Source organism: Cottoperca gobio, chromosome 9 (genome assembly GCF_900634415.1).
Source record: "Cottoperca gobio chromosome 9, fCotGob3.1, whole genome shotgun sequence".
In the NCBI taxonomy this organism is placed as follows: Eukaryota; Metazoa; Chordata; class Actinopteri; order Perciformes; family Bovichtidae; genus Cottoperca; species Cottoperca gobio.
In genome coordinates this window covers 18591262-18603215 of record NC_041363.1, presented here as the reverse complement: position 1 = coordinate 18603215, position 11954 = coordinate 18591262, and the positions used below count along the sequence as shown (strand labels likewise).

Below are 11954 nucleotides of genomic sequence, written 5' to 3'. Positions count from 1 at the left end.
ACTTATAAAAATGTGTCAAAGATTGCTACACCACTTCTACACTTTTTTTTTAAGTCATCACAAACTTTTCTATTTTAGCACTCTTTACTTTCCCCAAACCCTGAAGCTAAGTCGTAGGATGTGAAACTTGTATTTAAGAATTACAAGTGTTGCATTTTATACACTGTATATATATATATATATATATATATATATATATATATATATATATATATATATATATATATATGCTACCAGCTATTGAACAAGACAGTGGACCTGAGAGGAACTATGGCGATCACCAGATATGGCGGAGCGGGAAGAGCTGACAAAGTGAGTGTTTGGTTATATTGTGTTTTATGAAGATAAGCAGAGACAATCTGCTAGTGAGCTAGTGTGTTGGCAAGTGGTATCAATATAGTCAGCACCTTTAATCTTTAAATGATACCTTTAGTTGAGATAGTGAAGGGTGCATTTATTGAACTGCACAATAAGCCTAAAAAGCCATAAAATGTATTTCTATATGTCAGCAAAATTAAATATGAGTTTCTGTATACCACTCCAAATGTATATATATATATATATATATATATATATATATATATATATATATATATATATATATATATATATATATATATATATTATATAATTTGAACACATGAGCATGAGAAGGAAATCTTTATGAGTACTGGAAACCAAAGAAGCTGCAGGAGACCAACTTCATGTCTTACCCTGTAGGTTTATTGGAGTTTGGCCAAGGAGAACAGAGGATGAGCAATGCAAGTAATTACAAAGACGTAGTCGCAGTGCACATCACAATCTATTCTCCAGCACAACCATTCTCTCTCGATATTTAACCTCAACAGGGCAAGCAGTAAACTTGTTTACCTAAAGATGGATCACATTGATGGCTCCTCAAATCTTAGTCAACACATTCTAGAAGACAGCAGTATCATCTGCCGCAGATTTAAGGCAACGACAAAGCTACTACAATTCTTATCTACCAGCTGGAACAGTTAGTCCTGGCCTCTGTGAGGTGAGCGATGGGTCTCTGTGAGTGTGCCCTGACATCCTGAAGAGATGACAAACCAAGCTACCTGAATGTTGATATTACATAACACTTTTAATGCATGCATATGATCGTACTCAAGTAAAAAAAAAAAGTTGTATTACAGTTCCAAGTGAACAATTTTATCTGCTCAAATAATCTTAGTCCATTATTTATAGGCACAGACAAGACCAGATGTTTTGTTGCATACTTGCCTGAATAAGTTCAAACAAGACAGTGTTGTTTGGTATTTGTATTAATGTGCTTTGTATTGTATTGTACATGACATATTGTTTGAACATTATGTTTTTATTTGATGTAAAACTTTTTCATATGTTTATTTTGTTGTTTTTTGTCAATTAACCAACTAATAATATAATGTTGTACAGCCTTCACCATGTTAAACCTGCCAAGTGATAAATGATTACTCATGTCAAGTCTTTCATTCTGTACTTAATCCTTTGAGGATCCTGACTTTTGCATTCAGAAATAGTCCAAACAACCAAAATAAAAGATGTTCTGCTGAATATCACCTCTAATCCAAATATGTACACAGTGTTTGTGTTTGATTTAAAAATCAATAGTTTTACGTCCTCATTCACATATAGAAAGGGACAAAGTCCATCCCATCTGTAGACATTAATGAGTAAACTTTACAACGAGCATGTCCTTTTCTTATGGGAGGCCACTTCTGCAGCTGCACTGATGTTGCAGTGATTATCTTACATAGGCCTGGATTCATAAGCAACACCACAACATTCCTGAGAAAACTCCCTGTTTGGCTCAAAATTCAGGTCCAAAGAGAAGAAGAACAATTTTCTTTGAAGACCTCATTCAAAGCAGGAGAATGATAAAGCAGGTGTTGATTGGGATTGTGTGTGGTGCTGCCGTACTGACCGCAGGTATCCTGATCGGCCATTATGGTATCACAGAGAGCAGCGGCTCGGCACCGTCCTGGGTGAAGGATGTGGCGAAGGATGTGGACGAGAACCTCATTGAGAAGTTCTTGTCTGAGGTGGACAACATCCAGATTCGGGAAAACCTCCGGTGAGTTGTTGAACGATCAAATTTAGATTCAAGAGAGTCAATCATTTACGCTTTTTGTTTTTTGTTCATTTGTTCAAGTGATACAAATGTGAGAACAGGAAGTAAAAAAAAAAAAAAAAGGAAAGTAAAAAGCTTTTGTTTTTGTTTTTCACATTGAAAAGTAGAAAACACTTTTAAAAAACTGAGGGCTCATACTCATGAGATTCATTTAGCATCATGAAGCTTTTTCCACAGATACTGAATAAAGGTTTCTTGAAAAACAACTGGTCACTTGATCCTTTTGTGGTTTACCTAAGAAACCACTTTCAATTCCTCAAAGCCCTTTTAGGCAGTAGATTATCTAAAATATTATTGGATCAAACCTTTCTTTATCCTAATCTTTCTCCACAGGGAGCTGACCAAAGTGCCCCATATGGCCACCACAGCTGGAGACGAGAAGACAGTGCAGTTTATGCTAAAGAGATGGCAGGACCCCGAAACCGGTCTGGACCAGGCTTGGAGAGAGGAGTACATGGTCTACCTGTCCTTCCCAGACCCCAAGAACCCAAACAAGGTCACTGTAGGTGAGTCAACGGGTTGTTAAATGTGTTGAAATGAAAGTGGGAACAGTCACACCATCACTTTCCATTCAGCACATTTTTAAATGAAATTCCACTGGTCTTAATCAAGTTATCCTTTAACTACAATTTAAGAACGTTCATGGATAAAGGGGGATTATGAGGTAGCGGGTCTAACACAGTCAATTCATAGAAACTGTCTAAATGGGTCAGTACATTATAAGATGGAGTGCGTTAATAGGCTTTACTGTTGTGCTGGATGGTTTAATACAGGGGAAGCTGCCGTAAAACCAGATCTAAATGATCTGTTACATCTGCAGGATTATCCGTGAGAAGCGGGAACAACTTATTACATTCAGCTTGTTGAATGTGTTCAATTGTGTTGCATCAAAACCAACTTTAGCTGGAAATAATATTTTATGTTTGGACATTTCACACTCAGTCCAACTTTCCAAGAAACTGGAAATAATCTAAAAAGGTTTACAGTTCGATTGGTTTTGACTACTTTTTTGGTGGTGTCTAACATTTAGGGAGGTTTTCATTCTGCCAGTGACCTGCTGAATGTCACTTACGGTACTAGCAGACCATTCACCATGAGTTGTTTATTTCAGTGAGCCCGTCTGATACTGTGCTGCACACTGCCAGAGAAAAAGAGAAGAGTTATACTTCCGATCAAGATGACCCTGAGGTGGTTCAGCCATACGCTGCATACTCTCCTGCTGGACATCCAAAGGTAAAACACTCTCTTAAGATCTCTTAAAGCTGTGTAAAGCAGCTGCTTTATCATTATTACCTGGTTAGCACCAAGCAGAGCTGATCAAGGCCTGGCATGTAGGCCTCTAATGTAACATACACTTTTATTTTCAAACACTTCAGAGGCTTGAAAAGGTTGGAGATGTATTTATTGTTCTGCTGGTACACCAATGGGATGAATAGAATAGTCCCCAGTACAGTATGTTCTTGGGGGAGGGTTTAGTTTATATGTCTACTCTACCTAAACTTAAAAAGGGAAAGAGGAACAAACATAAGAGAAGAGAGTTTTTTTAACTGTTTTATTTCTTAGTCAAAGACAGATGTGACTGGTAGATTTCCACAAAACTGCAATTCCTAACAGATGCGGTTTCAAGTACTGATAACATAACACTTTATGGTGCTGACTGAGTTAATGAAGTAACACAAGCCCATCTGTTAAGAGTGACAAAGACTGGTTGTTACTATCTGGAAGAGGAGGCCATAGTAAGACTTGTGATGAAAGAGGAGGCTGTGATAAGGAATCTATTTAAGTCTCTTTTTTAGTCAATATTATATAACGGTCTTTCAGCATTATATTTAAAATAACCGTACACAAGAGTTTAGTGAAAGGATCCTCAAGGAGTTGCATGATGATTTGGATTCGATTTGGGAAATGTAAATGTATATAATGTGTATATAAAGTATTTCTTGTGTCATGAAAAGATTACCTAATCCTGGCCTCACTTCACCATCAATTGAGTTTCTTTTACTGGTCAATTGTGGATTTTTATGATGGTTTTAGGGGAAACTGGTGTACGCCAACCAGGGGAAACCCAGTGACTACCAGCTATTGAACAAGACAGTGGACCTGAGAGGAACTATTGCGATCACCAGATATGGCGGAGCGGGAAGAGCTAATAAAGTGAGTGTTTGGTTATATTGTGTTTTATGAAGATAAGCAGAGACAATCTGCTCGTGAGCTTTGAGTGCTTTGGAAAGCGGCATCAATATAGTCAACACCTTTAATCTTTAAATTATATCTTTAGTTGAGATAGTGAAGGGTGCAAATATTTACAGTCAATTTAATGACAGTGGCGTTTCTCGGCAGAGAACTAATATCAAATGCATACAAAAACTAATTAAAAACAAATGAGCATACTTTATTGAACTGCACAATACGCCTAAAAATCCATAAAATGTGTTTCTATATGTCACTAACATTCAAAATGAGTTTCTGTATACCACTCCAAATGAAGAAGCAAATTAAATAACCACAGATTCTCTGTTTAAATATCATGAAATCATACAAATAAAATGTCTAACCTTTATTCTAAAGGAAGTATACAACCAGTCTATACTACACATTACAATCTTGTAGTTTCTTAATAAATCATCTGTTGAAAGAGAGGGTTACACATCCTTAAACTGTGACTCTTTACAGTGCACAAATAACCAATCAGCATCATGTAAGTATAAGGTTACCACTCGGGTTTTAATGAACTTTCTTGTAAGCGACAGGTTACTGTTAGTCAGGAACAACACAGATGAGTCAACACTGAACACAAAGACACAAATGCATAAATGGCAAGCACAAAAAAACAAAGTACGGTAAAGCATGCATACAGAGTTTAATGGCCATCAGTAGAAAAATGGTTTTATTATTTTATTAGTTTAAAACAGTGACAGCGTACAATAAATGTATTGCATCAGATATAGCACAATGCTGTCTGCATTGTATTGCATGCTGCACAAGTTGTTGTCCCCAGGGCGTGTACATAATGCACATAAAACAATATAAAAATGATAATTCCACATAACGTTAAATACACCTGTAGGACACACCAGTGCGCATCCATCCAGAGAGGCATTATCCGACCACTGATAACATGGCCGTCTGTCTTTCAACCTTTGTTTTCAACATTAGTTTTAAACTGACTAAAACTAATACTCAGAGCATTCCACTGTTTTGTTTCTGTAATGTACTAAACTGCTTCCAGGTGGAAATGCCTTTGACATTAAGTTTAATAAAAGTGTATATCAGTAAATTATGTAAATAAAATATATTTTTTGATCCAATACCATGTGTGTCTCATCCAGGCCATCAATGCAGCACCCTATGGCGTCATTGGTGTGCTCGTCTACACAGACCCTTTGGACATCAACGATGGTCTCATGTCAGACGTCAACGAGACGTATCCTCACTCCTGGTACATGCCGCCCTCTGGTGTGGAGAGAGGTTCCTTTAAAAGCCACTATGGAGACATGCTCACACCCTACCTTGCTGCCAAAGGTAACAAGTGACTTGTGTAAAAGAGGTTAACAATAGTGTTTTTCTTTTTTTATTGTGTGTTAACTACTGCTGCACTTTGGCTCCAATACAGTTCGAGGAGGGATCTTTACAACAGCTACAGCCAGCTTCAAAGATGCAAATAAAGATAAAACAGGCTATTTAAATCATTTCAATTTTAATATTTGACTTTTCTATATATTCTTTACTGGATTTTGCAGATGAAACCTACAGAATTCCCGTCAAGAACATCACGGGGATCCCTCCCATTCCAATTCAACCTATCGGATTTGAGGATGCCTACAGGCTAATCTGGTTTGTGATGAGACACATCTGCTTGTGGATTTGATAAAGCCCAAAATAAACTTGTTTTTCCATTTCAGTGAGCTGGGCGGACAAGCAGCTCCAGCTCCATGGCAGGGAGCATTCAAATGTACCTACAACTTTGGCGGTCCAGGGTTCACAGATACATCTGCTTTCAGCAACAGGTAGTCAACTGCTAGACAAATTCAGGCATTTAGCTGCATTCAAAGCTAATCGTGGATACTTCTTATTGAGCAATGTGCCTTTAAATGATAAAATAAGGATCATCAAACCTTTCTTTATTTTTATTATATTAAACTGTTTCAGCTCCCAGAGTGGGGAGTACAATCTTTTTTTTCGAAATACAATCTCCTGTGGGGGAAGTGGGACATCTATTTGTATCCATACCTTGTTGCTTCATACAAAAAAACCTCTTTTCCAGTGATGTGAAACTGGACATCTTCAACTATGAAGAGTTGAAGAACTCCTCCAATGTGATGGGAGTTATCAGAGGAAGTGTCGAGCCAGGTGAGACTGGTGAAGTCCAAGTCCACCATCCACTACCATCTGTTGTCAGCTTGTAATTACTCTGCTCTGTGTTGTTCACAGACAGGTATGTGATCTATGGGAACCACAGGGACAGCTGGGTTCATGGTGCCATCGACCCGAGCAGCGGGACGTCGGTCATGCTGGAACTGACCAGAGTTCTGGGCACAATGGTCAAGCAGGGTGAGGAGAGTCAAAGGTGAATGAGTGACTAATTATTTTGTTTATATTGATGGATAAAGAGTTCATCTCTGTTACCCTCTGTGGCAGGCAAATGGAGGCCTCGCAGGTCCATTATCTTTGGAAGCTGGGGAGCGGAGGAGTTTGGCCTTATTGGGTCTGCAGAGTACACAGAGGTGATTAATTAAATGAATCCACATAACAACAAGAAATGTGTTCATGTTGCGCAGTTGATTACTCTTTACTGGATGTACTACTGTTAAACCAAATGTGCCATAATTCCATAATGTGTCACTACAGTGGCAGGTTACACAGTCTGGCTTTAAGTATTGCTTGTAAACTTACAGTAACAATTATGACCTTGATCTCGTCCTTTCTCCAGCAATACTTCACCAAGCTCAGTGAACGAACTGTTGCTTATATCAATGTGGATATAGCGGTTTTTGGTAAGAAGCTCATGCTGCACTACCTGTTGGGAGGAAATATAAATATATATAATGCCTACAATAATAATAATAATAATAATAATAATAATAATAATCTCAGTCATTGTTTCCTCAAAAGAAAAAGTACAATTTTGCTTGATTGATTATTGATTTTTCACCCTTCTGATGTTTGTAGGAAGGTTCTAGAAACCATGTTGTTGACAGGCATGAATTATTTTGATTATTTTTGAGGTACAAAGTTTAAAATGCATGAAGAAGAATTCCCTACAATGGCTGCAACTGCAAGTTGTGTTCTGAGGCTGTGAGAAAGTGTTTTGTCTTGGTGATGTACAAGTTATTACTGCTGCTAATCAAAAACTCATTCATCTTCCACACCTCAGCCAACGCCACTCTCAGGGCTTCTGGGATGCCATCACTACAGAACGTCATCTTCCAAGCTGCAAAACAGGTGAGCTTTATTAAAAAAAACTAACTCACATGTCAGTTCAGATGTTTTTTAACCAGCACTTGAGGTAAACTATTGTCCACACTCCACCAGGAACCTGTCACATGAAAGTATGTTTGTTCTCCAGGTCGATGCACCTGGGCTGGACTCCACATCTGTGTACGACAACTGGATCAAATATGCCAACAGGACAAGCCCGGCTCATGGACCCATTCCCAAGTAATGAACTACAGTTACACCGCTTTAATTTTCGCACATCTTGCATTGCATCCTGGGGGAAGAGGTTTTTTTATTACAAATTCCCAACCATGTGAAAGTTTGCTAAACTATATATGGAAGGTATTTCACTTATTGTTGACCAAAAAGCCTCATCCATAATCTGTAGTGGATAGGTTTTGGCTTGTTATTGGACATTTGAAACAACAGGGTCACCTGTTAACTGTTGAAATGCTGAATCAGAGTGATTGAGAAATGTAAACCCACCTTGCAGAGATCCTAATCAAAGGTAACTAGGCCCCTGATTTGCATCCTGAACGTGTTCATATTTAAGTATACTGTATGTGTCCTCATAGAAATCTCAGGTCTGTCATGCACTCAATAAAGCTGCTTCTTGTCTTCCTTTGACAGGGTGGGATACCTGTCAGGAGCAGGAAGTGATTACGCTGCCTTTGTCCATTACCTGGGTATCACTTCAATGGACATTTCATACACATATGACAGGGTATGAAAGACTGTTTGCCTTTGACTTACTGTAATAGATTTCTGTCTGACTTCACCTTCCTCCTACCTGCTAACTGGCTCTTAAATGTGTTGCACTTTGCTATCTTGCTACACTACGTCTCATTTAACGTCTTGTCTGAAACAAGTGTTGTCATCCCAATAAAACAAATCATTTTGGTGTGCACATGTGTGATAAGAAGTCAGAATTAGACTGAACTCATTTAGTAATGTAACTCCTATCATATGGATATTTTTCTTCATACAGAGTAAAACAAATGCTCGGATTTACCCTGCGTACCACACAGCATACGACACCTTTGACTACGCTTCAAAGTTCATTGATCCTGGTGAGCAATGAGGTCTCATGTTATCACATGCATTTGTTCTGTCATGGTACTGCAGATTATGCTTTGTTTTATGTTATATCATTCAAAAATGTGGTATATTTTTTAACAAAAGAGCCTTGTGTATCTCAGCCAAACTCTTTCTACTCAGGTTCTTCATCATCTGTAACTGGACGGCAAAACATTCCCCAAAATATATCCTCTTGTGTTTAACTTCTCATTCTACCACTTCCTCCTCTCAGGGTTCGTCAGTCACCAGGCCATTGCCAGGACAGCGGGAAACATCCTCATTCGATTGGCTGACAGCCTGGTGTTGCCATTAAACTGCAGTGACTACGCTGAGAGTCTGGAGGACTACCTCAAAACAGCAGTGATTCTATATCAGCATCAACTACATACTAATAATATCACTATGGGTAAGCACAGGACAGTCAGAGACCTTTCAGTGATGCAGGGAATATAGCAGTACACATCACACACTAATAGAAATATTACAAATGAACTTCATCTGGGTTTTATGTTTCAGTATGCCAAGACAAAACTATTTTTCAAATGGTGCAGTGGATGTTTTTATGGTTTGGCCAAGGCAGCTGGAATAATCACTGGACCTAAGATCGACAATGTCTCTGACTGGAACTTATTAACCAAACTGCTCTCAGGAAAAACCTGAAGACATAAGCGCTAAAAAACTGTCTTCAGGTTGCACTTCAGAACAGAACAAACAGCAGAAGCAGCATCCATTTCTTTTACCAGCACTCACAGAGGATTAGAATGGGTGAAATATTTTCCGGCTAATCTGTGTCTCATTTCAGAACCACTAAAACGTGCAGTGGCCAGCTTTCGCAGTGCAGCTTCTCATTTGGACCAGGTGATAAGCAGTTCAGACCTGGCGAATGAAACGTAGGAGACCAAACATACAGACAATACAATATTACAATATTACAATTGTAATACCATATTATTATCTCCATTCCCATCCACATGGAAATGAAGGCTGAATAACCCCCCTCTCTCCCTCCGTCTCTCTTCTCGCAGACCACTGAAGGTCAGAAGGATCAACGACCAGCTCATGCTGCTAGACCGAGCTTTCTTGGACCCGCTGGCCTTTCCAGATAAATATGCATACAGGTAAGATGATGATGTGTTGCCCTGGGGAGTGCATGTTGGTTTTGTGGGGCTGAATACACAAGCTGCCTTGTGTAGTTTGCTGTATGCACTGTACTTGATGTCCACAAGATATACAAACAGTAAAACAGGAGGGGGAATAAGGGCACAGTAAAGACTTTTAGTGTAGTTTATTTATTTTTTACCACAAACAATACATGTACCTGAGTCATTAAAACTCAAATAGTGACAGACATGAATACTGACACACAGTGATAGAAAGACAACATGACCTCATGTTTGGCACATACAAATCAGAAAATACTGAATACTGAGTAGTGCATGGAAATATGGAATAAGCTAGGAAATTGGAAATATGACATTATGACTAGCAGCATGGCTCAAGGGGTCTAAACTGAAATCATTCATTTTCCCCAGACGATGTAATCTATTGACTCTGGTGATCCTGTCTCAACAACTATTGGATAGATCTGCTAAACATTAGCATGTATATCATCATTTTGAACATTTACGCCTAAAGAAAGCCTGGCAGAGCTGCTAGAATAGCTAATACTTAGTCTTGTTACAAAGACACATGTAAAGCAGTCATTCTATACAAGTATAACAATTTTCTTTTTATCTTTTCAAAATATTTTTTTGTCTCTCTTCCTCTCTGTGACTCCCGCTTCCACTCCTCTCCTCATGCTATGTTAGGTATAATGTAACCTGCTTTATTGTGACTTAGCTCATCTCTGTTGATAGTTCATCAGTTTTATATTACTCTGTATCGCCCTGTATGTAATGCAGGCATGTTATCTGGGCCTCAAGTGGTGCCGGCAAGGCAACCTTCCCAGGTCTGGCCGATGCCTACGCCAACGCTGAGTCATCGGGACAGTCCAGCGCCTGGGACAAAGTGCACTACCACCTGTCAGTCCTCAGCCAGGCCATCGAGGGCGCTGCTCACACACTGGTTGACGTCATATAGACGAAGCAGAGGAAAGAGGGAGGAACTGCAAACGCTCAGGGATTAAAAAAAAGACGGGGACCTGCAGCCAATGAGCACAGATCAGCTCGGCCATAATGAGACTATTTATAGATGATGTTAAGGGACGATATCAATGAATCAATGAACAAAGCTTATCAATAACAGCAACATGAATGATGTCTTATGTCTTTGTCACATGATTACAATATCTAAATATGATTTTTGTTATTAAAGCACTCCATTAAAGATAAACCACAGTTGTAGTTTTTTTTTTAAGTGTAAACCAACTGTTAAAATTAGCTTCCACTTACATAGGTTAAAAGTTCCTGTTTTAATTTAGGTTACTTATACTAGTCTTTCCACATTGTGTGAACAACAACAATAAGAACATTAATGAAGAAAAAGAAAATGCAATTGAGACAGTGACCACTATGATATAAGAGTCACACATATCCACCTCAGTACAGTACAGCACAATACATTATCTTATCTTGCCATGTGCTTATAAAGGAAAAAGATGTCCAGCTCTTTAATCTAAATGGAGTTTGTATCTCACGATAGTATTTTATTAAAAGAATCAAGCACAGCACATTTCTGGTTGAGCAAGAATGAGTCACACTAAATGAGGGATGATGACTTGCTAATTATTCAGACGTTTATGTCATCTATGTGTGCCAAAACTATTTCATCTGACAGGAGCAGTAAACAGTCGTACCCCTGAGTCACCAGACTGTCTGGGAATGAAGAAACCAGACAGACACTGCAGAGCCCTTACAGCAGAATGATGACATGTAAATGTACTGGGTTTATGATCCATAAATTAATGGCTCAAGCCCATCCTCTAATGCACATATTGAGTCAGAAAGATTGGTGCAAAGGTTTGTCATACAAGGATGAATGTCTATTGGCAACGTTTGTCAGCTGTCAGGGATATCTGGCAATCAGTGTTCACAGCAACATGAGATGACTATCAGAGTTTCAAAAATGCTTAATCATCTATTCCCAAACTGCTGTTGCAAAAAAAATGCTAATAATTGAATACGTCAAGATGTTAGAGTCTAAAAAATGGACAAACTGCACCTCATTGAAAATTGGCATGTACGATCTCGATTGCAGGCTGCTGCCCTACTGCAGGCCTGGATGGGGGGCTGCAATACTCGCTCCTGCCACCAGGGGTCAGGAAATTATTTGAAACAATCCTATGGGTTTAGTCAGCATCTGGGATTAC

At 38.8% G+C, this 11954-nt stretch overlaps 1 protein-coding gene across 1 annotated transcript; it reads left to right on the top strand.

Moving 5' to 3' along the window:
* Positions 1 to 1877: 1877 nt before the first annotated feature.
* naaladl1 (N-acetylated alpha-linked acidic dipeptidase like 1) lies at positions 1878 to 10846 on the top strand. Its single transcript, XM_029440199.1, has 19 exons — positions 1878 to 2077; positions 2468 to 2640; positions 3246 to 3367; positions 4169 to 4288; positions 5464 to 5656; positions 5875 to 5968; positions 6037 to 6141; positions 6399 to 6484; positions 6566 to 6685; positions 6773 to 6858; positions 7065 to 7128; positions 7509 to 7576; positions 7701 to 7792; positions 8201 to 8294; positions 8559 to 8640; positions 8880 to 9053; positions 9450 to 9537; positions 9673 to 9765; positions 10549 to 10846. The coding sequence occupies exons 1-19, from the start codon at positions 1878 to 1880 to the stop codon at positions 10724 to 10726; spliced, it is 2232 nt and encodes a 743-aa protein (XP_029296059.1). The 3' UTR covers positions 10727 to 10846.
* Positions 10847 to 11954: the final 1108 nt, after the last annotated feature.